Below are 26045 nucleotides of genomic sequence, written 5' to 3' on the forward strand. Positions count from 1 at the left end.
CCTTCTCCCGCAGGAGCCCAGCGGGCCACGCCAAGTGAAGCCCCGCCTGCCCCCGAGGAGGGCGCCCATGGGGGCAGCACAGGGTACGTGTGGGTTTAAAAAAGCCTGAAAGGTGAAGTCACAGCAGCAGCCAAGGATGAGGTCTGAACGGGGAGGTGCCGGGAGGGCCCCCTCCGTCCTGGCTGAGCCTCTTCAAGAGGCCAGTGCGCTGCACAGACCTTGCGTCTCCTGCGTCCTTTGCACTGTGTTTGTTGTGGGGACAGCGAGCGTCATCTCGTGCGCTAAGAGCCCTCACAAGGGGTTGTGCAGCCCCCGCCAAGATGCCACATGCAAGGGCCTCTCTGGCAGTCGGGTCCTGGGTCTCAGGGACTCATCTTGCTGGGGTCAGAGGGAGGGGCATGTCCTGAAGGAGGCTCTCTCCCTGAGAATCCTGAATCCCTGGTTTAATGTCCTAAATCTGACTCTTTTTAAATCAGGCCCTAACTCCCATGGCAGGACACCAGAGGCTCGGAAGATACACAAGGTAAACAGAACAGCCAACAGGGCTGGCTCTCTGCTGTCTCCCTCGGCCGTGGCCCCAACACGGCTGGTCAGGCCTAGGGGGGGATGGGGACAGCAGGGGCCGGTGCACAGGGCAGGTCCTGCAGGGAGAGAGGCCAGCTGTCAGGAGTCCCCGTGGAGGCCACTCGAGAAGGGCTGTGGCTGTCAGAGTCGTGAAAGCCACGTGTGTACAAGCAGTGACATTTGGAAGCTGGGCCTGGGGTGTGTCCGGGGGACAAGTCGCTTGAAGCAGAGGCCCTTGTTAGCTCCTGGGCCCCAAGAGGGGACACGGAACAAGTCCAGACAAGCAGACACGGCCTGTGACCCAGGGCAGGCTGAAAGGCAGCTTCGAAGTAGCTCATCCACATCATGGCTCTTCTTTGGGGACCAGTGTGACTGTGCTGCAGGCATGTGACTCTTGTCTGGGCCAGCGTTTGGGGCACAGGAGGCTCCTTACGCTTTTGAATCTCTGCCTCCTTGCCAAGACTCTGTCCCCAGGCCTGAGTCCAGGACGCTCTCCCCTCTGCTCCCCTGCTTGGAGATGCCCGATCCCCACCCCCAGGAGGCCTCTCTGCCCTCCCGCTGTGAGCCTCAAAGCCCCACTGCTCTGGCAGGTCCAGGTCAGCCCCCTGGAAGGCAGGTGACACCCCACAGCTCTCTGTAGAGGCAGAAGATCTAGTCCCAGGGCCACATGCCTCCTCCCCAGACCCCTGCCCAGCCTGAGGCTTGAGGAGGTCCGGGCCCACCCCCTGAGAGCACTCACAAGCCGTGGCTCAGAGGACACAGTATGGCCCCAGAGGATGGAATGCACTGAGATGTTAACCTCATCCTGACTTTGTATTTTGCAGCGTAACACTCTCCCTGGGTGCGCCAGGGCCCGCAGAAGGGCGGCAGGCGGTGACGGTGCAGGCGGTCCGACCCCAGAGCTGGAGGCCTGCGGAGCTGACCCCCGCCAGCGGGCCGAGGGGGAGGAGGGGGCACAAGGTGACGTCGGGGCTGGGTGTGCGACGCCAGGCCCCCTCCTGTCCTGGGCCCCTGGGGAGTCGGGCCCAATGACCCTGGACGCTCTGGTCACACATGAACCAGGCCCATCGAAACAGCCATCAGTTTTGTTCCAAAATCCTGGCCGTTTCCAGTGTTTACTTATGTGGGTCTGGTCACGCCTTTTAAAAAGTCAGGAGTAGACTTAACTTTTTTTTTTGAGTCTTCTGAGATTTGACGCTTTCAACTATTTCTGCTGCACAGCAGTGGGTAGCTGCAGCTCCAGACCAGGCAGGAGCTGAGCGCTGAGCCGGCAGGGATGGGGTCCCGGTGGGGGCAGCCAAGCAGCCAGTCAGGGCCACCTGAGGGGCCGCCGGGGACCTGGGCCAGCAGGTGCACGTGGTTGCAGGGGTCGGGGTGGTGGGCTGTGTGAGTGTGTTTCCTGGCTTCAGGCCACCCAGGGCCTCAAGTCCTGGCTGCAGGTGCCGGCCGCGGATGCTGCCATGCGGACGGTGTTGGTAGGGCTGGTGCCGGTGGTGGGCACAGCACCCCACACGTGGGGGATGGGGTGTCGAGCACCTGGGTTCTGTGACTGGTTGAGGCCCGGGGCCAGCGGCGTGCAGTGCAGGTGCCCGCCCCGCAGGAATTGGAGGTCACATTCACCCCAGGACGGCCACCTGCGGCCAACAGCTGGTCACGCACACGGGGCCGGGAGCCTGGGGGTTCAGCCCAGTAGGCTAGACTCGAGGAGGTCATCAAGGAAGGACAGCCCGTTGTATATGCACCAAGGGTCCCTCCCTTGCCTAGCGCCTCCTCCCCAGCAGGTGCTCCTCAGCTTCCACTGCTGGCGGCGGCCCTAGAGCCGCACCGCCTTTCCGCCTCTGAACAGGTTGGGATCCTCCTATCGAGCAATCACCCGAGAAAGCGGGGCTCCAGCGGCCTCCTCTTGGAGACATGAGATGGGGGTGGGGACCCTCTGATGAAGTGCTCGGCTCCAGAGAGGTTACACACCGGAGCTGCGAGAGGTGCTGCTCCCAGGTGGCCCCCCCCCCTCCTCCTCTGCCTGGCCCTGCTCTCCTCCCTCCTCCCCGCTCCTCCCCCTCCTCCCCCTGCTCCTCCCTCCCCCTCCTTTCTGCTCTTCTCTTGGTCCTCCTCCTCCCCCTCCTCCCTCCTGCTCCTCCCACTCTTTCCCCCATCCCTCCCCCTGCTCCCCCTCCTCCCTCCCCCTCCTCCCTCCTGCTCCTCCCACTCTTTCCCCATCCCTCCCCCTGCTCCTCCCTCCTCCTCCCTCTCCCTCCTCCCTCCTGCTCCTCCCACTCTTTCCCCCTATCCCTCCCCCCGCTCCTCCCCCTTCTCCCTTTTCTTCTCCCTCCTCCTCTCAGGTAGTCCTCCCCCTGCTCCTCCCTCCTCCTCCCTCCTCCACCTCCCCCCCTTCCCACCTCCTCTCTGCTCTTCTCCTGGCCCTCCCTTTACCTCCTTCTTCCCCCTGCTCCTTCCTTCTCCTCCTCCCTCCCCCTCCTCCCCCCACTCTTCTCACCTCCTCTCTGCTCTTCTCATAGTCCTCCCCCCTCCTCCTCTGCCTACTCCCCCTGCTCCTGCATCCTCCTCCTCCTCCTCTGGCCCTGATCTCCTCCTCCTCCTCCCTGCTCCTTCCACCCCCTCCTCTCTGTTCTTGTTCTGATTCTCCCCTCTTTCTCCTCCTCTTCCTCAATACACATAGTGAAAACTATAAATTATGAGGCAGATACAGCAGCAGACTGTAGCTCAGACTGTGGCATAATTCTGGTAGAATATCCTGAGTATAAAGAGCACTCTGCCCTGAGAAGGACCATATGAGAAATGCGTCCCCATTTTACCCAGACTGAAACGGTGGTTACTGCATGCAGCCGGCCACTGTAGACCTCGTTGCTCTACACGGAAATGCAAATCCTATAACACGGTGCATATGTGCAGAGGTGTGTGTATATATAAAAGGATTTACTGTCAGGAATTAGTTCATGTGCTCATGGAAGCTGGCAGTTCTCGTGGACCCACAGTCCACAAGCTGGAGACCCAGGAGCACCAATGTTTCAGCTCAAATCCAAAGACAGGAAAAAGCAGATGTTCTGCTCAGAGGCCGTCAGGCAGAAGGAACTCTCTCTTACACTGGAAGGTGGGCCTCTTGTTGTATTCAGGCCTTCACCTGATTGGACGAGGTCCACCCACACTGGGTGGGCACCTGGCTTTACTCAGTGGAGCCGTTTATTTTATTTATTACTGTTTTTAATTTTTTAATGTTTATTTATTTTTGAGAGAGAGAGAGAGAGAAATAGCTCATGAGGTGGGGAGCGGCAGAGAGGAGGGAGACACAGAATCCAAAGGAGGCTCCAGGCCCTGAGCTGTCAGCGGAGACTGATGTGGGGCTCGAACCCACGAACCGCAAAATCATGACCTGAGCCAAAGTCGGACACTTGACTGACTGAGCCACCCAGGTGCTCCTCAGTGCAGCCATTTAAATGTTCATCTCTCGGGGCGCCTGGGTGGCGCAGTCGGTTAAGCGTCCGACTTCAGCCAGGTCACGATCTCGCGGTCCGTGAGTTCGAGCCCCGCGTCAGGCTCTGGGCTGATGGCTCAGAGCCTGGAGCCTGTTTCCGATTCTGTGTCTCCCTCTCTCTCTGCCCCTCCCCCGTTCATGCTCTGTCTCTCTCTGTCCCAAAAATAAATAAACGTTGAAAAAAAAAATTAAAAAAAAAAAAAAAAAAAAAATGTTCATCTCTCTGGAAATTCCCTTGTGGACACACCAATAATAATGTTCAACCAAATGTCTGCACACCCATGACCCAGTCCCGCTGACATAGAATTAGCAGGCACACTCAGATGGCAGGGGTGAGGTCTGTTAACACGTGTGCCTCTTCCCTGCTCCCCCTTAGTCCCCACCAGTGGGTCTGGACGACTTGCTGTGCTCCAGTGGCCGAGGGCACCACCGCCTTGGTCAGGCATCGCAGCGTGGGCCACTTGCTGGATGGTGTCTGTGGCCTGTGGCTTGGGGACGGCATTTCTGGGGTACAGGTGAGCAGTTGTGATTTTCAAATATCCTCGGGCCTTTGGGAAAGTCTCTCATTGATAAAAAGATTCCTTGCATTTCTGGGAACGCAAAGTGTGAGCCCAGATGTGGCCGTTGCTAATTTCGTCCTCCGGTCTCCCTCCCACGGCCCTGCGGGCGAAGAATCCGGATACAAATCCCCAAGAGCCCCAGGGCCTGGCCAGCCAGCTCTGGGACAGCAGCCCGACCCAGATGGAGCCCCAGGTGTCACCCGAGGCCTCGAGACCCTCCTTGGGAAGGAGAGGTCCAGCGGCCAAGCTCCCAAGAAGCTGGGCTCTGAGCCAGGCTACTGGCTCAGCGAGGAACCCTCGACCCCTGTCTGTTGAAGATGCACGTATCTCAGGGATTCTGATTCTGTCCGTACGGTGGCCTCTCCATCTGGGTCCCCTGCTCCTCAGAGGGCCATTCAGCATGGCTCCTGTGGGCCCAGGAGGAGCAGCCATAAAACCAAGATACTTGCCCCTCTGCCCTTGACTCTTCCCTTTCTTCATGCATATATTGACTCACCTGGTGACGATGGACAAGTTACTTAAAAAAAAAAAAAACTCTCTGTGCCTCAGTTTGTTCCTCTGTGAAATGGGAATATTCATAGTACCTAGTTTGTAAGATTTTAGAAGGAGCAAATGAAGTCCTCCAGGCTCAGTGCTTTGCAGATGCAAAGTTTATTGTCATTATTATTACCCCTCCCCGCCCATGATCTCTGTCCCTGTGCTGGGCTTTCCTTTCTCTGTTACGGGGTTGACATCCCCTCCGGACAGATAGAACTCCCTTCTTTGGGCGGAACAACAGGGCGCTCACCGCTGCTGCCTCTTCCCCGCCATAGGCCCACCGCTGCTGCCCGCAGTCGCACCATCACAAGGACGCAGACCCTCAGGCCTGGTGTCCTGTGCACAGACAGGCAGGTACTGATGGCTGCTCTCTCCCCGGGGACAGGTTTAACCCAACACAATGCACACAGTGGCTGCACCTGCTGACCCTGTCCGTGCTGTGCTGTGTTTTTGTCACCCAGCCACTTCTGGTGAGTGGGGCCCTTCTGCTGGGGTCCCTTCCTGTCAGCAGGGGCCTGGACGTGGAGCCAGGGCTCCATTTAGGTGACACGTGATGACATCTCTCCAACCCCATTTTTCACTCGAGGACACGGAGCCTTGGGACGCAGAGGCTCTGGACCCGCCTCTCCCGGGGCGTGGGTGGGCGGGGAATCCTAGACAGGTGACACTAGGGTGCGCCTGAGCCTGTGACCGGGACAGCTCCATGGGTCACAGGGACAGGGGACGAGGACGGTGCCTTGTCTGATTTCTCCTTCCAGGTCGGCCTCGTGGCCTTGGGCTTTGCCTGGAGAAAGAGAGACGACCCACATTTCTTCACCGAGTCTCTGCGCGAGGCCACCAAGGACCTGGGCTCTGAGCTGGAAGGACATGTAAGGTCCCCCATGGCCCACCGTGCAAGCCAGATGGAGGAGGTGAGGCTGCCCTCGATGCCGTGGTCCAGCCTCCGCAGGCCGGTCTGAACTTCCTCTTTGGATTCAAACTCAACTGCGTTTTTGGAGACCCGTGGGTGTAATGTAGTTTCTCTGCTGCTTCACGTGCCCGTACGCGATGCGTGAGCACTCAAGACCTGTTTCCTTACCTCTGCCCCAATCCCGGAGAAATCAGAGCATCAAGAACAGTCGCCTATTGTATTTATTTTTTTTAGTTTTTACTTTATTATTTATTTTGAGAGAGAGAGAGAGAGAGAGAGAGAGAGAATCCCAACCAGGCTCTGCTCTGTCAGCACAGAGCCCAGCATGAGGCTCAAATGCACAAACCTCAAGATCATGGCCTGAGCCTACTTTAAACTATTTTTTTTAATGTTTATTAAAACATGTCTCTCTCGAAAGAGAGAGACAGAGTGTGAGCGGGGGAGGGGCAGAGAGAGCCAGAGACACAGAATCAGAAGCAGGTTCCAGACTCTGAACTGTCAGCACAAAGCCCGACATGGGGCTCAAACCCACGAACCGTGAGATCGTGACCTGGGCGGAAGTCGGATGCTCAACCAGCTGAGCCACCCGGGCGCCCCATGAGCCTACTTTAAACTATTGAAGCAGATAAGAAGTAGAATTCTTGGCCATGATTTTGGAGAACTTCTAAGTCATGTGCGTTTCACAACAAATCTAATTCTTGCTGCTTCCTCCCCCTCCTCCCATCAGTACCCCCCTTGTGTGTGCAGCCTTCTCTCGGGTGGGGTGGACAACACGAAGGCAGAGGAAGGTCTCCCGTGCGGAAGGGTACGGGCTGGTCCCCGGCAGGTGTCGTGTCTTCCTGTGGAATGACCAGGGACACGCCCCAGCTCACTGATGGGCCTCACCCCTACCTTTCTCTCCCAACTGCCGTCCTTCCGCAGGTGACCAGTGAGCCCTGAGGCTAACTGGCCTATGGCATTATTGCCTGAGTAACCCGTCGGCCCCCTGGTGATGGAGAGCATGTGCCGTGTGTGTGCCCCGCCCTCACCACTTGTTCATACTCAGCGTGTTTCTCCCACCACCTCGTGCAGCGGGAGCATCACTGCACCTGCTCTAAGATCAGTCACAGTGAAGCTGGGAGCAGTGATGTAATTAGACCAAGGCCACCTGGGTGGTGACGAGGCTCTGGGCTGCAAGGCTTGGCCACACTCCTGCTGCACTTGGTGGCCCTCAGCACACGGCTCTGGTTTCTCTCACCTTCCTGGTCTCTTTTCTTTCTCCTTCCGTCCCACGGGCAGTCACCGCCCCTGTGCGGCAGGTCTGCTGGCCCTTCTGTGTCTTTGGCCTCCGGTTCGAGCCCGGTCACAGGTGCGGCCCTGATGCGGGGCTGGCGGCCAAGTGCCCCCGCCCAAGGTGTCCCTCGGTGCGTCCTGTCCTCCTTGGGACTGAGGATGGTGCGACGGCTGCAGGGGGTGGGAGCATCCCTGCCCCAGGGCCCCACCCACGTGACTTCCCGGGACAGGGGTCTTTGACTTCTTAGGCGTCCTGAGCACCTAACCCATGCCCGTAATCAGTCGGTGCCAGACAGCTCCCCCTGTGCAGTGACATTGTCCCCAGAGCTGGCAGAGACCTGCCCCCCCACCGGCCCGCTGCCCGCCCGCCTGCTGTATGTGACCCGCACAAAGTGGCTCTGCCCCCATCCCCAGGCCGCATGAACGGTCCGGACTGCAGGACCTCCTGCCCTTATCCGTGGTCCCCGGCTCACAGCGCTGTCGTCCCCACAGATGGTGGCTGCCCGACAGCGAGCACGCCGCCTGCGCTGGGCACGTCCACCGTCCGCGGCCCAGCTCAGCGTCACCAGGGAGAGGATGAGGAGAGAGACCCGGACGCGGGTGGCCCTGAGGTGGGTGGTGGCCCGACCGGGTGGCTCTGCTCTCACCCCCCTGCAGAGGGGGCGCTGGTGGCCTGGGAGCAGGGGTTGTGGCATGCGGGTGGGGACCCAGCTGCAGGGGAGGGGCACCAAGGGGACGGTGGGTCCAGAGAGAGCAGGTTTGCAGGAGGCTGAGTCTTTTCCGTTTGCATGTGCCGTGACTAACAGTCTAGAAAATCCTACAAAAACGAACAAGAAAACAGGCAGAAGGGAATTGAGCCAGGTAACAGGCTATAAAACGAAAATGCAATATTTGAGAGAGGACTGTTTAGTGGGGCAGGGAAATAAAACACAATAGACCCACACAGGCATCAGGTAGAGGAGAAGCGAGTGCAGCCGGAGGAACGTGAAGATGACTTAAAAACACATGCCCTCTTCTCCTCGACTGGGAAGACGACACCCGTCTTCTAGAGTGCCGTCTAACGTTAGCTTACAACTGTAACGCGCTCTCAATCAAGGGCCAGCAGACCTTTCTGGTTTTCTTTTCTTTCTCCTCCTCCTCCTTCATCACTCGTTCTGGCCCATGATCAAGTCACTCTGGAAGAAGGAACATGGAGAACCGGCCAGGAAAACCCCAGAAGGCAGAGCCAGCGCGTGGGGCTCACTCTGCTGGCTGTGACGGTAAGACCGCAGCCCCCGAAGAGGGTGGCTCTGGGCACACGAATAAGAGACGGCCCCACGGAATGGATGAGGAAGTCCGGAAATTGACCCGAATGCAAATGCCACCCGATGCGAGTGTGTGACAAAGGCACCATCTCAGATCTTCAGAAAAACGAGGGAGCTTTTAACCAGGAATAATTGAACGGTCATGAGAGAAGCGTAAAAACAAATAAATAACTGGATACTTTTGTCATAAGACATGCAAATTCCAAGTGGATGAAGATTTAAATGTGAAAGCAGAACCATGCAAGTCCCAGAAGAAAGTGTGTGTCAATTTCTCTGTGACCTGTGGGTGAGGAAAACGTTCCTGTGACCTAAAATCCAGAAACAGAAGAGGAAACAAATTTGGGGATGTCAGACTCAAAGAAGAGACACCTGGTGCGACATAAGATGTCATACGTAAAGTAAAAACACAGTGACAAACTAAGAGGAGTATCTTAACATACGAAGAGGTTTAAAAAAATGGAAAAAAGACCAACAACTCTTTAGAACAAAACTGGGCTCAGGAAGCCAACAGGTGAGGATAGCACTTGGGCTCGTAAGCGAGTGAATTGCAGACTAAAAGTGCAGAAATCTGCAGTGGTTGGTGGGTGAGCTGATGGGGAAGAGATGCTGTCACATAGCGCCCGTGTGAGTGCGGAATGGAACCGCCCCTGTGGGGACCTGGGAAGCCCCGCACCGTCACAGATGCATTTGCCTCAACCCGGCGGCCCCGCTCCAGGAAGCGCGTCAGCAAAACCTCGAGACAACCCAGGCACGAGACAGGCCGTGCGGGACCTTCTGCCATAGAAAGAGCCTAAAAATAACCCCGCTGTCTTGCGGGAGGCCAGGGCGCCTGGAGCACGAGGACTGTCCGCACAGACGGGGGACACCTCTCCGTTACAGGAGAGAAGCAGGTGGGAAAGAATGTACGTGTGGGCTACCCGCCACTCGGCCAACCACTAGGAATCAAGTTTCTGTGCATCCGCTTGTCCTCAGTAGAATGAGGGATTTCCTACCACTTTAGGAAATTGCTACTTTGGGGACAGAAAAGGAATAGGATTTTCAAAAATTTGCCTCAAGATGAAAACATTTGACCTTACAAGCCTGCTCCCTAATGACAGAGAAACTAGAGAGAAAGTCATCCAGCAGGTTCCACAACGGCATTTGTCATTAGCGCAGCGTTCTTGTCTTCGTTCTGAGCGCTGGTTCGTGTGGGATGTGGCAAATGAGGGATTCTCTGACTTCCTAATTCTCAGTGTGGGAGAAAGGAGGTGCAGATTTGAGTCTGAAAAAGTTAAAACGTTATAGTCCTGACTTTGAACTAAAAGTGACTGTAAATATGTTGGGGCGCCTGGGGGGCTCAGTGGGTTAAGCGTCTGACTTCGACTTCAGTCATGGTCTCGCTGTTCTTGGGTTCAAGCCCAGCGTTGGGCTCTGTGCTGACAGCTCAGAGCCTGGAACCTGCTTTGGATTCTGTGTCTCCCTCTCTCTGCACCTTCCCCACTCATGCTCGCTCACTCTCTCTCTCTCTCAAAAATAAATAAACATTAAAAATGCTTTACAAAGGGGCGCCTGGGTGGCTTAGTCAGTTGACTGTCCGACTTCAGCTCAGGTCATGATCTCACGGTTTGTGAGTTCGAGCCCCGCGTTGGGCTCTGTGCTGACAGCTCAGAGCCTGAAGCCTGCTTCGGATTCTGTGTGTGTGTCTCTCTCTCTGCCCCTTCCCTACTCAAGCCCTGTCTCTCTCTCTCTCTGTCTGTCTCTCAAGACTAAATAAACATTGAAAATTTTTTCAAAAAAATGCTTTAAGAATAAGTATGAAATAATAGTTTTTTTTTTTAATAAGGAAAAAAGTTTTTTCTACATCTGTCTACCAAGAAAAGGCCTAGAAAAAACCCAGGGGCAATGAGCAACTGTAGCCTAGATCCTGGTGTACAAATACCATTTTCCACCCAAAAGAAACAGGTATCGTTGGATTTCATGATTTCAAGTCTGTGATAGGAAACATGTAAGGTAAGCCTGGAACATTTGGTAAGCAAGGAAACAATTAATAACTAGACTCAGAAGCCAGTTTGAAGAGGCTTGAGTGGGTCAGAGATGGGTAATTAGACATAAAATCAGAGATCATGATAGAGATCGTGGTAACAATGAATTAAAGCTCATCAAATATCCATAGATTTGCCGTGACACCAGAAATGTAATTGATTCGCGCCGGCAGATATGTGGGAACCAACTTTCAAAAAGCCGGTAACAAAGTATCGGTCCCGTCTTCCCAAACTGCCCCTGGGAAATCACATAACAGGGAAGGAATATTTCTCTTTACAGAGGTATTCCAGCTAACAGATGAAAACAAAATGATAGGATTGGACCATTTTTCAGACTTTAATGAATGAACGAGTCTAAGCGTCAATCATCCACAAAGGCCACCATGAAGAAAAGAAGAAAGAACCAGACATTATGTGTCTCCTGGTGGGAAACACATCACCCAGGAGGGAACCTACCCCAAAGGGCCTGGTCCTAGTCTGGTCACGTTTTTGTGCTAACTTGCAGCTGACAAGAGAGCACGTGCTGGGGTCCCCGGGAATCAGGACAGAGAGAGAGGGGAGCAGCGACAGTGCCAGTTCCCTCCACCCAAGTAGGGGTGCTGCCTGAGGGGGTAAGAGAGGCCAAGGCAGGAAACCGTGAATGGAATCCACTGTATCCACAGAGCAAGTAAGAAAAACTATCTGATCATCTCGATAGATGCAGAAGAAACCATTTGACCAAATTAGACATTCATTCATGGGGAGAAAACATCTGTGCAAACTAGGAATAGAAAAGAACTTCCGTAAAACAATAAAGGGGATCCATGAAAACCCTACGCCTAACCTCACACTTAGTGGTGAGACAGTGTGTGCTTTTATTTTTAAGTTTGGTTTAATTTTTATTAATTTTTTTAAGTTTATTTTTATTTGAGAGAGAGATAGAGAGCAAGCAGAGGAGGGACAGAGAGAGAGGGAGACAGAATCCCAAGCAGGCTCCACGCCGTCAGCAGAGCCCGACATGGGGCTCGAACTCACAAACTGCAAGACCATGACCTGAGCTGAGATCAAGAGTCAGACGCTTAACTGGCTGAGCCTCCCAGGTGCCCCAGGGCGTGCTTTTAGGAATCAGAAACAAGGCAAGGATGTCCCCTCGTCTCTCCCTGATTAAACCTTCTGTGATAAGGCCTAGCCCATGCCATAGGCAGGAAGAGGAAATACACAGTTTACCAGTTTGAAAAGAAGAAATTACACAGCCTCTTGCAAGAGGACGGGACTAGTCCGTACAGAAAACTCTCAAATATTCCGTGAAAAAGGCTCTTAGAACCCCTACGTGAATTGAGAAAAGTTGCAGGAGAAACGTCACCCTGCAGTCGGTTCTGTTCCCAAACACCAGCAGGGAACAGCTGGAATTTAAAATGCACAAAGGAATAGCGTATACAGTAGTACAACAGAAGTAAAGCTCTTGGATACAAATCCAAGAACACACGTGCAGAATTTGTATGCTGAAAACCACGGAACACTAATGAAAGACATCCAAGAAGATGTAAAGACACGGAGAGACCTGTCCGTTGGCTGGGATCCTTGTGTGAAGGTGTGAGTTCTTCCCAAGTGATCCATAGGATCTCAGTGTACTCCCAACCAGCGTCCCGCAAGCTTTTTCATAGATCTTGACACGCTGGTTCTGAAACTTCAATAGAAAGCGCAAGAATTAGGGTACCAGAACAATTCTGGAAAAGAACAAACAAAGCCAGAGGACTGACTTTAGGACTTACCGTAAAGCCTCGGCAACCAAGACACCATGGGATTGGTGATAGAACAGACCCAAAGATCAGGGACAGATGGACAGACCAACACAAATACACTCAGTTGATTTTTTGATGGGACACGAAGGCCCATCTCATTGGAGAAAGGGTAGTCTTTTTAAAAATGGTACCAGTAGGGGCGCCTGGGTGGCGCAGTTGGTTGAGGGACCGACTTTGGCTCAGGTCATGATCTCACAGTTTGTGGTTTCGAGCCCTGCGTCGGGCTCTGTGCTGATGGCTCGGAGCCTGGAGCCTGTTTCGGATTCTGTGTCTCCCTCTCTCTGCCCCTCCCTGCTCATGTTCTGTTTCTCTCTCTCAAAAATAAAATGAACATTAAAAAAAAGTTTACTTATTTATTTTGAAACAGAGAGAGAGAGACAGGGAGAGAGAATCCCAAGCAGGCTCTGTGCTGACAGCTCGGGGCCTGGAGCTTCCTTCCGATTCTGTGTCTCCCTCTCTCTCTCTGCCCCTTCCCAGCTCACACACTGTCTCTCTGTCTCTCAACAATAAATAAATGTAAAAAAATTTTTTAAAAATGGTACCAGGAGGGGTGCCTGGGTGGCCTCCCAGTCAGTTAAGTGTCTGACTTTTGATCTTAGCTCACATCTTGATCCCAGAGTGGTGAGCTCAAGCTCCATGCTGGGTTCCATGCTGGGCATGAAGCCTACTTAAAAAAAAAAAAAATGGTGCTAGGAAAATTGGATTTCAATGTGTGGTAAAAAAAAAAAAAAAAGAACCTCAGTACATACTTCAACTTATACAAAAATTCACCCAGGGGTTTCAAAGGTCCATTCCACGAAAAATATTTTGCTGGGTCTGTGCACACAGGGTCTGTGTGGACGCCAATTTTAAACTGTGTTTCTTACAGAGACATTTGCATGTACACCCTCATGCTGCTCCTGCATTGGCTTGTACTGTGTGGGAAAGTCTCCCAGGATGAATATTCCCTCAATCAAGCTATCCGGAATGAGTTTGCAAGGTAGGATGTTTGCTCAGACTTCTCTGAACCCAGGGCCACCGTGCCAAGGACTGGTTTGTCATGGACAGCATCACCGACGGGGGGGTCCTGGAGCCTGGGGTTCCAGGGTGAGGGTTACTTTACTCTGTTACCTTTTTTTTTTCAGTAGGAATTTTTTGTAATGTTTGTTAATTCTTGAGAGAGAGAGAGAGAGCATGTGTGCACATGTGAGTGGGAGCAGGGCAGAGAGAGAGGGAGACACAGAATCTGAAGCAGGCTCCAGGCTCTGAGCTGTCAGCACAGACCCCGACACGGGGCTTGAACTCACGAACCACGAGGTCATGACCTGAACTGAAGTCGGGCGCTCAACCCCCTGAGCCACCCAGCTGCCCCTACTCTGTTATTTTGAACAAAAGTCTGTCTGTCTGCTATTACAGGCCATCTGTCAGAGAAGAAAGGGATCCATCCTCTCCCTCGGGACACTTTCCTTTTACAAAATTGAGGTCCAGAGAGGGTGTTTCACCACTTATCCCGCATGTGAAATCTGGAAAAAATTGTCAGATTGGCTCGGGCACTGTTGTCCCCACTGTTGACAGGAGGCCTCTTTTTGGCAGACTTTGGGCACATTTATAGCATCTCAGTTTCATTAATAGCGAAACGATATTTTGAGGTACCTTAAGGTCTGGCGCGAAGATGCTAAATCAGGTTATTGAGGTTGTTTTTGTGGGTTTTTTGCTTTTTTTTGTTTTTTTTTTTTTGGCGGAGAACATCTGAGTTTTTCAGCCAAAGGCTGCTGTGATTCATAACCAATGGCCACAGTTTCAAGCAGTGGTAAGACCCTCTTGTCTACCATTTCTCACATGCTCATTTGTTTCTTCCTGCTGTTAATAGTACATATTCGTGTGGGTAAACACAGAAGAATGGAAACATAGAAAGCAGAAAATGCTCAATAAAAAAAAAAAAAAAAAAAAAAAAACTACCATCCAGGGGCAACCACGGACAGCATTTTGTTGTGCCATAATTTTCTCCACGTTTTGGTGGTTCCAAAATTGGGACATGAACTGTATCAATGTGGACACTTAATGTGCCCATTCCTTTTTTTTTTTTTTTGAAAGTTGTTATTAAGTGACTTTATTTTCTCCTGCCAAAAAATATTCAGTCTGAGAGTTCTTTTCAAAGAAGTGTGGCTTTGATTTCTGAAGTGCATGACACAAACTCATATACATTCTTTACTGTGGTCAAGGAGGCGGAAATAAAATACCATGTTCCAAGATCTACTTTCTCTTTCTCTGGAGGATATTAAAAAATAAATTTTTAAATGTTTATTTATTTTTGAGAGAGAAAGAGACAGAGCGGGAGTGGGTGAGGGGCAGAGAAAGGGAGACACAGAATCCAAAGCAGGCTCCAGGCTCTGAGATACTAGCACAGAGCCCGATGTGGGGCTCGAACTCACGAACCATGAGATCATGACCTGAGCAAAGTCAGGCGCTTAACCGACTGAGCCACCCGGGTGCCACTCTCTGGAGAATATTTTGAAACACATTCCTGGATTTTTTTTCTATGAATTTGTTGCCTTTGACTAATTCAACTTGATGGACTTTATTTTTGTTGATGTCAGGGGGACATATGTGGGTGGCTGGCAAATCCATTTAATTTACCTATTACTTAAGGACATATTTGCTTTGGTCTTCTATGAGAGAGGTGGTGATTGACGCCCACCCGGATGATGGCTAGCAAATGCAGGTTTAGGGCCCACTAGTATTGGGAGTAGGACGTCCACGTTCATGAGTCTGGACTCTGTACTGAACACAGGGACACAGCTGCTCACCAGAGAATGTTCTGGCAGTGCAACTGCCCCCCCCCCCCCCTTTGCAGCAACCGCAGTTAGTTCCATTAATGACCAACTTCTCAGCTTTCTGCCCGCTTGCACACAAGCACATGTTGTGCCAGCAGGAGGCGCTGTGTGCAAAGCAAAGTGACCATTTGGGTGGTTCTCTCTGGAAAAGGAGATGAAAACCGGAGATATTTCTGGCTCGGATCGTTTATTTTTGATCTCCTATTTTGTAAGTCAGCATTACTTGACATACTTCTCATACGAGAAGTTCCTCTCGGTCCCCAAATCAGAAACATCACAGCTGAGATAATATTTGTGCAAAGTCTCACATGTAGAGCAATGGATATGCTTGGATTCGTGGCTCAGATGCTGGTCCCGTTGGTTTGTGTAGACCTGTGTCTCCCACTGCGACGCAAAATCTCACTACCTCTGGATGTGCCGGCCACCAGGCAGGGGAGGGGTATTGATGTGTCCTGGCTTGTACTGGGATGCCTCAAGGGGGACCCTCTCCCCCTACCCTCCCTTGGTACCTAATCCTGAAAATTCAGCAGCTTTTCACGGTTCAGCGTTTGCCAGCATCCAGGAAGAACCAACTACGTCTATTTGAGGGACCGGGCTTTGTTTGCTTAGTAGGGGACTTGGGCAAGTCCGTTGACCCTGGGCCTGCGTATCCCCATCTGCACAGCGAGGCAGCTGGGCAGCTTGATTTCTTCTGTCATAGAAAAACAACGATCATGAGATTGGGTTCCATCATATTTAAGTTTTATCTGAAGTTTTTCTGGATTCTATCAAGTCTCCATGAAAGTCCCAAGTTAAACAGAAGCAAACCACCCAATAAGGCGCCAGTACATGAAATAGTCACGACATCCAAGGGCCGTAAGTGGAAAATAGCCGCTGACTTTATTTTTGCGACGTTTAGCCAGCTCTGTGGGCCTGATTGATTTAGTAGCTCTGATTCGGAGCGAGAACACTCTTGGATTGTTTGCCTCACCCCCTGCTCTCCGCACACGTGGAGAACAAGAAATTGTGTCCTTGGATGACTGGAGTTCATGTCACTTCCTAACTTCTCGTCGCTTTCCCACAACATGACCTCCTCCAAGAAGTGTCCCGGTCCCCCCTCCTCGTGGAGGGAGGCCCGGATGTAGTAAGACATGAGACCGGTTGCCATTGCCATGGGGGTATTAGGCGCACACCATCCTTGCCATGGCTACGGGTCCTTTCTGTGAAGCCACATGTAAAGACGTGTTTTCGAGGCAGGGCAAAGTATTTTGTCCTCTCTCTAAAGAAGTTTAACGTTTCATTTTCCATTCGACTGCAGCTCGGAGCCACATGTCTGCTCCTCGTGCAGCCATGTGCGGCTCGGGCCCGTGCACGTGGCTTCACTGCGTTGTCTGAGCAAGCAGAAACCATCCGTGTTGTCAGCTCGAAATTCCGGTGGCCCCTTACTTCGGTTCCTTGCTGGAAAAGTGAAACAGATATCTGACAAGAGTCATAAAAATTAATTGGAAGAAAACCAGACCCACATTTGTTGACCCCCTACTATGTGTCGTCCTGCCCCCGGTCTGTGCCTATTCACTGAACACTCAGGCCGTCTTGGGAGGCTTGGCGGCCGTTCTGGGTCTTTGGGGAAGAAAGGGGGAGGCCGTCCATCAGGCAGTGGTGTGGAGAGGGGGCTGTGTCTCTACCCGTGGGTCCTGGGGCCCCTGTTCCTCTGGTCCCCTCCTGGTGCTCACCCTGCACTGGCCACACCGCCCCCCACGCCCTTCCTTGACCTCACAGGCCCGTGCCTGTCCAAGCCTCTACCTCACCGTCCCTGCCTGGAACACTCTCCCTCTGACGTCCGTGTGGCTCACTCCCTCGTTGCCTTCAGGTTCCTACGATTTAGCTTTCTCTCCTGAACGTGGACCCCTGACACAGCCTCCATTTCGCTTATTTATTTGATTTATTGTTTGTTTCCCTACAAGAGGGCCAGGGCATGATTTCTCTCTCCCCACCTGTGCCTGGCACACGGTGAAGTTTGTCCAGTGAACAGGTGAGCGAAGGGACAGGTGGCTTCATCACTGTGCGGTCTTCCCGCCTATTGCCGAGGAGCAGAGCACAATCCAGAATCACACCATACCCCGTGCTGCGGACAGCCCCACTTTTATTCCTGCAGGTACTGGAAACGTACATTACAGAAAAATAGACTTTGGTTTCTGCTCTTGTGCTCAGGAATGCCAGGAGCTCCTCCGGTGGCCTGACAAGTGTGGGGGCCTGGTGGGACTGGAGTCTGACCACACTGCTGGATGGCCTGCATGGGCGAGGCGCCCACACAGCCGGCGTGCCACGTGCTCAGGTGGGCTTCTGTCCGCCCTTCAACATGGGGTCGTTGCAGGGAAGTATGTCACAGTGGGCAAGATCATCAAACACCTGACCTGCAACACTGCCTGCTCGTGAATGACTTCTAGGTTGTGGGCCAGCGGCTCCTGGCTGTGGGTGCATCTTGCTGCTTCTCGGCCCAGCACGAATTTGCTCCAGATCCGTGCACCTGCCTTAGCTGCACCAGCACCTCTGGACGCCTGCAGTCGCCAGGCTGGGCTGGACACAGGGCATGGTGGCTCCACCAGAGCTTGTGGGCCAGTGGGGACAGAAGGCTAGATCAGTGTGCAAAATGCTGTGACACAGGACACAGGGCACCCCAGGACAGAGGGGGAGCATCCAGGAAGCTTCCAGAAAGAGGCAAGGCTTTCCCCAAATTCTGAAAAAAAACTTACAGTGAATATATGCATTTCATATAATAACCCTGTCCCTTGTTTATCTTTTATGTTCTACCTGTTTTTTTAGCGCTTATTTTTGAGACAGACCAGAGCATGAGTGAGGGATGGGCAGAGAGAGAAGGAGACACAGAACCCAAAGCAGGCTCCAGGCTCTGAGTTGTCAGCACCGAGCCCGATGCGGGGCTCGAACCCACGAACTGCAAGATCATGACCTGAGCCAAAGTCAGACACTTAACTGACTAAGCCACCCAGGGGACCCTACGTTCTGCCTTTCTTTAAGAAAATAAAATGATTTTGTCCTGCATTTCTCAAACACCATAGAGGTGACCCTTGAACAGCACAAAGTCAGAGGTGCTGACCCCCACGCAGTTGAAATTCCACGTGCAAGTTTTGATGCCCTCAAAACTTAACTACTGGCAGCTTACTGTTGACCTTGTGCCTTACCAATGGCAGAAACAGTTGATGAACACATATTCCTCAGGTTAGATATATTATATACCGTGTCCTTATAATAACGGTAAGCTGGAGAAGAGAAAATCTCCTTAAGAGAATCCTAAGGAAGAGAAAGTACATTGACGGTTCTGTCTTGTATTCATCTAAAGAAACCCACGTGTCAGTGGATCCGTGCAGTGTAAAGTGTGCTGTTCAAGGGTCGGCAGCGTTTCTGATTCCACTTTTATCGTATTCTATGCTGTCACGTGGATGACGCCGGAGACACTTTAGAAAAAGGCAAAAAGCAGGAGCTGCTGGGGGGGTGCAGTCGGTTGAGTGTCTGACTCCTGATCTCGGTTCAGGTCACAGATCTCAGGATTTGTGACTTCAAGTCCCACATCGGGGTCTGTGCTGATGGTGCAGAGCCTGCTTGGGATTCTCTCCCTCCCTCTTTCCGCCCCTCCCTTGCTGTTCTCTCTCTCTTCTCCCTCTCTCCCTCTCTCTCTTCCCCTCTCCCTCTCTCTCTTCCTCTCTCTCTCTCGATAAATAAATTTTTTTTTTTAACTTAAAAAAAAAAAAAGACAAAAAGTGACCATTTAGATTTGGTGCAAAGACCGTGAGGCAGCTGTGTCTTCCAGAGAATGTTTGTTAAATCCATCCTGCCGGGTAATCCTGTCGCTGGGGCTCCCAGAGGGCGGTGCACCGCGCGTTCCAGGCTTGCCGTCTGTCCAGGCGTCTCCATGTTTTTTGTGGTTGTCGTTTGTTTGTTTTTTATTTATTTTTTAAAATTTTATTTAAATTCCAATTAGCCGCCATACAGATGATAATGGTGTCAGGAGTAGCAGGCGTCTCCATTTTTATTCTTCCTCCAGCCCGGAGCCCTTGGCGGGAAGTGCTACCTCATGGGCGCTTTGGTCATTAAACAGCTGAGAGCTTCCTCTGACAGAGAGTGCGAGGTGGGGTGCTCTCCTTCTTGTCACCTCTTTGTGTGAGCGCGTGTGAGTGCACGTGAGAGTGTGCGTGTGTGTTTTCTCCTGAGATTTGCCATTTATGTATGTACGGATGGATTGATGGATTGATGTATGTATGTATTTGTGTGTGTGTGCATGTATGATTTATCTGTGTGTGCGCACGTGTGGATTTATGTGTGGATTCGTGGACTTAACATGGAGTTAACACGCCATGTCGCACTGGTTTCGGGTGTACAATACGCACTGGATACAGCAACTCTGTGCATCACCCGGTGCTCCTCACAAGTGCACCCTTAACCCCCATCACCTGCTTCAGCTGTCCCCCTGCCCCACCTCCCCTCTGGCGCCCACCAGTCTGTTCTCTGTAAAATACTCTGAGTTCGGAAAGTCTGGGAGACGTTCGGGCAGGAAGGCCACAGGCCATGAGAAGCCTCGCTGGGAGCCTGGCTGTGATTGGAAACGGTCAGCGGCCAGGGTCTGGGACAACCGTGGGCGTCACCTGCCCTTCCTTCTCTTGCCAAACCTTTCCTGCGCCCTCTGCCTGTCCCGGCACGCTGGGCGAAAGCAGGACAGCCCCAAAATACTGAAAACGGTATTCTCGTGTCTCCTAGTGGGAGGGGGTGCTCGAAGGTGGGCACCTCGCCCAAGTTCCCCGCGACAACAGAGCCCTTCTGACGTCCAAGCCCAGACGGGTGCACGGCCTTCACGTGATGGAGTGGATCCTTTGGGCTCCACCGGAGCCCAGGGGTGACGGGGCTTTGAGGAAGTGGGGGCCGTGTGTCAGGATAGCATGTGCCCGCGTGTGGCCAGGTGTGTACAGCCCAGGCCGCAGGGCCGACTTTGAAACATGCATCTGATTATCCCTCCTACAGCTGATTATTTCTGATTATTTCTCCTACAGCTTCCCAGCCCACCTTCAGTGCTTACTGAAGACTCTCCTCCTACACGTAGCCCCCAAGTGGGAGCTACCGACACCAGCTCTGTGACAGATCCAGCCATCCAGGGAGTGGCTGCAAGTGGCCCCGGGGACTACGGGGCGAGGGAGCACTGGGTGCTCAGCCTGGGCAGCACAAGGTCAGTGTGATCCAGAGGTCAGCTCCGTCCACGCTTGCCTGTCCATCACTCTGTGCGGTGGCCAGATGCCAGGGGCACGACCCGCCCTGGTCAGGGGCAGCTCTTCTCACTGGGGAGTGACAGGAGTGAGGCCCCAGCCCGGAGGCCTGGCAAACATAGGGCTTCAGTCTCAGCACAAGAAGGAAAAGCCAAACGTTCCCCCCAGAATTTGCCAGAAGGCTGGAGGTCAGGAAATCTAATGAACATTTGTCCTCAATGGCTTTGTGCTGAACAGGATGCTCACAGGGCCGCACTGGTCTTCACGGGGCCTCACTGGGCCTCACGGGGCCACACTGGTCTTCACAGGGATGCAGTGGGCCTCACGGGGCCATACTGGGCCTCACTGGTCCTCATGGGTCCCCACTGGTCTTCACAGGGCTGCACTAGGCCTCACTGGGTCTCACGCAGCCACACTGGGCCTCATGGGGCTCCACAAAGGAGGGCAGCCTCCCCTTGGTCCTGCATTGTGCAGGTGGGCACCCAAGTCTTGGCCATTGTCCACAGCTGGTGACCCAGCCCGGCCTCTCCGGCAGCTGTAACAGCCCATGGCCTGCACAGGGGTGGGCTGTCTGACAGCGACAAGGGCCCTGCCTCAGGCAGCCACGGTGACAGGTGCCTGTGAGTGATACCAACAGCACAGGAGGGAAATTACTGCATTGTCACCAAACACAGACAGGCCAAAGGTGGCATCTTTCCGGCACCAGAGTGAGTCTGCAGTAGGAAAAGAGGAATGAAGGTTTTAGAGGCCTTGCCGTGAGAGGTGGCCACCTCTCCCCGAGCTGTGCCCGTGCCAGATGCAGGGCCTCCCTTCTGTGGAGCGGCCCTGCCTCAGGGTCCCGGGCAAGGAGAGGGGGGACACACAGAAGCCCGTCTGTCCAGCCCCAGGATCCCGGGTGGCCTCGGAGGCCAGGGGCGCAAGGTCTGGGGTGGCGGCCCTGGCTCGCCCCGACGTGCACCACTTTGCAGGGCGGCGGCCCACGCGGCCCTGAGCGGCCTCAGGGCCAGCAGGTGGATAGACTGCAGCACCAGAGCCGTGTCCGTGCACTTCACTCTCTATAACCCTCCGACTCGACTCTTGTCCAGCGTGTCCCTGCGCGCCGAACTGCTCCCTGCAGGGGGCCTGGCCCTCTCCCCGCTGGTGGAGTCGGTGGCCGTCTTCCACAGCGACTCGTCCCGGTGGTACCGCCTCACACTTCCTGAGGTGGGTCCGCCCGCACCCGTGCCTGCTTGTGGGTCCCGGGCTCCACTTGGGGCGGCCCACCCGCCAGGCTCCCCACCGCGTCCCTGCTCCCCACATCCACGCAGACCCGCAGTGCCGCCCCCTGTGACACAGGGCCTGGCAGGGGACAGTCGGCACCATCTCTCTGCTTTGAGATGCGCGTTGGCATCAGTGCTCTGCAGAGGGGTGGAGGAGCGTCCCGAAAGAGGCTTGTTCAGCTTAAAAGTGTTACCTGGGAGGGTCCACAGGGGCTCAGCACGGCTGACCCGCCCTGGGACACATCTCGTTTGGACCTTACTGCACATCCTGTCCCTGCTGCTGCTCCGAATGAACAAACACAGGCAAGCAGGAACTTCAAGAAATTGTTCATCAGGAGCTTCCAAGGCTCTGCCTGGCCCAGGAGCCGATAATAACACACATCTCACAAACTGTGGAAAGTTGTTCTCTGGAGCTGTACGAGGACAGGCAGGGAGGACCCTGCTGGGTGGCTGCATGCTGTTCGCACCACAGGGTCTGCCTGCGCGTGGAGCCCACCACGAGCTCACCTGTGTCCCTAACTGACGCCCGGCAGGGGGCAGCGGGGCAGAGGGGCGGGGGGTCCTGCAGGAAGGGTACCAACAGCCCCTGGTGCCTGGCAGGGAGCCAGCTGGGAGTGCAGACCTGGGAACACGGTGTGTCGTATCTTTGTCTCGTGTATCCCTCCGTCAGCTGGTCTTCCTGGCGCTCAACCTGATCGGCCTGTGTCTGCATCTCTCCGGCATGGCTGAGACGGGCGTCCGCAGCTACTGGCACAGCCCGGGGCGCTGGCTGGAGGTAGGTTCTCCTGTTGTTGTCCTCGAGAAAAACGGTACCAGAAAACCAGTGTCCTTACCTGAAAAGGAAGATAATTTTAGCAAGAAAAGGGTTATGCTCTAGCTAATTCCAAGCGTCTTGCCGTGTCCCCCTCTGTCGTGTTGATGACAAATAGCATGGGGTCAGCATCCGTTCGCTGCTCCTGCTGTTACTTTGCACCCCTAGCCATGCGGGTGCCATTGGGGGGGCCTCCCTGGGAGCCCCCTGAGGCACCTTCCTCTTCAACCCTACAGCTCACCGTGGTTGGAGCCGGCCTCGCCTACCACGCAGCCTCCAGCCACCTGGTCACTCTCACCGGGGAGGTGGCCGACCACTTCCAAAAGGGACTTTTCCACGAGTTTCTAGACCTCAGTCTTGTGACTTCATGGAATCAGGTATGGAAGGGCGTCCAGGGCCTCACGTGCTCTGTGAGGCTGCCCAAAGGAGGCGGTCATCCACGTTCTAGAAGGTTCTAGACAAGGGATTTGTTCCATATTGAATGAAAATGCTCTGAGCCTAGGACAAAGGTGAATGGGACAGGGAAGGGCCTGGAGTCCTTAGGGGACATGTTGCAGGGGTGCATGTGTGTGTGTGGAACGTGACTCTAGAACACGGACTGCTCCAGTGACTCTACATGAGAGACTAAGACACATCGTGTCTGTTTCCTCTCCTCCTAACGGTGTCCCGGAGGTGGGTGGAGTCAGCCCCTCCCATGGTGCAGGAGGGCCCTGGTCCTGCCACAGGGACTGACCCCCACCAGCCTGGGCTCCATCAGAGGAGCAGGGCCAAGTGCACATCTGGGTGGGTGAGCCCAGGCAGGAGTCCTCGGGGGCTGGGGGGGGGGGGTGGCCAGCACAGCCTGTGGTGTGGACAGCTGTCGTGGATGTGGACGTAGGCAGGTGGAGCTCTCATGTTCGGCTTCCTCGTCCTGCGGCCTCACAGCCACCCCCCTGACCCTGCAGATCTTCTGGGAGCTCCCTTTTCCACCCAATGGGTGGCAGCCAGGGCCCCAAGTGACCTCACACCCCCAGGGTGGGCCCTCCCAGAATGACCTAGAAGAATGGGCTCTTCTGTGCCCCAGATGCTGACCAGCCTCTAGGCTGGCACGGGGCCATGCACGGTGGGGCCCCGAGGTCAAGCTGCACACACAGATGCTGGCCCAGAGCAGGCAGTGCCCTCACCCCTCTTCCGCGTGTCCATTGAATGTCGCCCTGTCCTCATGGCGCTGATCAGCTGTGTTGTGCTGACTTGGTTTATCATGTGTCCGTCCTCAATGCTGGAGGCTCCGGGGAGGAGGGTGGCCGCTTCTCTGAGATGGACGGTGGGCTCCTGTCTGCCTTTCGCTGCGTGTCTGCACTCACTTGCTGGTCTCCCGAGCTCCGCCTCCTGTAATGGTGGCTGCCGTGCTGGCCTTTTCCTTGCTGAGTGCAGGGAGGCACTGACCCCCGCTGTCTCTGTGCCCGCCTCGTCACAGCCTCACAGTCTGGGCCCCGGGACTCTCCATCGGGGCTAAAGTCAGCCGGCCCAGCTTGCCAGCCTGGCCACACTCAACACACGGCTGCCCCCCAACCGTCGGCCTTGGGAAGGGCCTTTGCCTCCTCCGTGGCTGCTGTTGTGCAGCTCAGTGAACTGAAGCCCCGACAAGCTGTCCTGGTGTTTCTAGAACCAGCAGGGTCCCAACTCAGGCCTGGTCTTTCCGAACGTGTGTTATGATTTGTCCTTGGCCCTAGTCCATTCTGCAGACTTTGCTTGCTGTCCCTCCGACACCTGGGACCAGGACGTCATCACATGCAGCGACTGCCTGCTGGGTGTTCCCCTCGCGCACAGCCGGCAGGTACAGCCTGTAGTTGGGGTGACGTGCTGACCCGCTCTGTCCTTTTGTCTCAGAGGGTGTCGTGGCTGCAGGGGACCCTGTCATTCGTCCTGACGCTGAAGTGCATCTGCCTTGTTGGTGTCCAGACACCGGTGGCGTCCTGCTCCTTCCTGACACGCCGCTCTTTCGCTGGCGTCTTCGCGGCAGGGGTGAGGCTTCTCCCAGAGCCAGGGTCAGGTTCCCTCCACGATAAGTGAGCACGGCCAGCGTCCTCTTCTGTTAGCACCTTCTCTGGGTGGGGTGACAGGGAGGGACGAGCTCTCAAGCTGAGACACCCCTAGAGCCCCGGGCTTCCAACATCACCCCGTGGTTTTCCATCACGGGTGCCGGTCACTACGTGGTGAGTTGTGGCCGTGAGCACAGGAGCCCCGACCGAGTCCACGCTTGCTCTGTTCCATGCCTTCCGGCCGCATTATTACCATCACTACTGCCAAAGCAGCCGTTCTCCCCCGCGGAGTGTTTGCTAAATGCCGGGACAGCAGCTGGGCTGTCTGGTGGTTCCCTCCCTGAACTGTCACAGACAGGCCGCCTGCAGCCCGGCTCTTCCTCACGGGGAGGCCTCCACTCCCCTTGCTCCCGAGGGAGGGTCCAGGCTGGGTGATCTGATCAGGTGATCTGACTGTCAGGGTGCCAGACTCTACTTATACATGGGGAACCAAGCACAGATCCCCAAACCCTGCTGGCTTCGTGCTCGGCAGGACAGGCCCAGCAAACCAAGGCGGGAACAGCTGACCCCGGAGTCGAGACCCGGCTTCAAGCCCAACTGCACCTCTCCAGAGCCTGCTGTCACAACCGTGGGCCCGTATCCAAGCTCCGCCTCCAGGAGCGCATGGCAGGCATGTGCCTGGCCATTTACCCTGGTCTTGGAGATTGTGCGCACGTGGAACTCTTCTGACTACTAAACTGGTCGTTGTTATACCACTTCGCAACTCAAAAAAATGCTTTTTTGTTCAGAAGAACACAGAATATCATGAGTACATTGTCCAAACTAAGTGGCAGAGCCCCAACTGTTCAGAAATTATGGGATGCGCAGGGACAGGTGTGCGGGGGAACCACACTTGCTCGGCCCACGTGGCGGACCACTGGCGGCTGTGATTCCACTCAGAGTAAACAGCAGTGAGGGGAGCGCCAGCGTCTTCGTAGGGAGGCCTCGGGTGCAGGGCCGGGGCTAGGAGCACGGGAAATGGGGCCAGCGGGTGGGGGGGGGGGGCTGGGCTGGGGCCCACGTGGACCCGTGACGACGGGCTGGCGGTCTGTCATGCAGGTAGGGTAGACCTGCACACATGTGCACACATGTGCACACACATGCACACGCTCACATGCACACTGGACCAGTGGTACCACCCGAGGTTCCTAGATCAAGTCTCCCATGTGGCACAACAACCAGACCACAAAACTTGACCTGAGTTAAATGTAACTCCCTTTGCTTCTTAAGTGGTTTATTTTACTGATTCCTTGCCAGGTGCTGGAGACATGAAGCATGGCTGCCAACAGCTAGGGTGGGGTGCAGGGAGGAAGAGAGGAGAGATGGTACCTGGGCACTTGAGATAGAGGAGCTGGTGGGCACTGGGGGAGGGGGAGGGGCAGGGAGGGAAGAGGGGAAGGGAGGGAGGAGAGGG

General features: G+C 54.6%; 1 protein-coding gene across 4 annotated transcripts in view; it reads left to right on the forward strand.

The window, feature by feature from the left end:
• The window catches only part of PKD1L1 (polycystin 1 like 1, transient receptor potential channel interacting), a 126719-nt gene that overhangs the window by 86502 nt on the left and 14172 nt on the right, over positions 1-26045 (forward strand). For all 4 annotated transcript variants that reach the window (XM_086697127.1, XM_086697128.1, XM_086697129.1 and 1 more), the window contains 15 exons: positions 14-83; positions 477-523; positions 1389-1524; positions 4431-4569; positions 5537-5621; positions 5910-6062; positions 7826-7944; positions 13308-13418; positions 17443-17566; positions 19292-19375; positions 20292-20464; positions 21470-21704; positions 22431-22535; positions 22808-22948; positions 24441-24575. In XM_086697127.1, coding sequence (XP_086553253.1) covers positions 14-83; positions 477-523; positions 1389-1524; positions 4431-4569; positions 5537-5621; positions 5910-6062; positions 7826-7944; positions 13308-13418; positions 17443-17566; positions 19292-19375; positions 20292-20464; positions 21470-21704; positions 22431-22535; positions 22808-22948; positions 24441-24575 — 1857 coding nt within the window. The remainder of the gene's footprint in view (positions 1-13; positions 84-476; positions 524-1388; positions 1525-4430; positions 4570-5536; positions 5622-5909; positions 6063-7825; positions 7945-13307; positions 13419-17442; positions 17567-19291; positions 19376-20291; positions 20465-21469; positions 21705-22430; positions 22536-22807; positions 22949-24440; positions 24576-26045) is intronic.

This window comes from Puma concolor, chromosome A2 (genome assembly GCF_028749965.1).
Source record: "Puma concolor isolate L17-30 chromosome A2, mPumCon1.1.hap2, whole genome shotgun sequence".
NCBI lineage: Eukaryota > Metazoa > Chordata > Mammalia > Carnivora > Felidae > Puma > Puma concolor.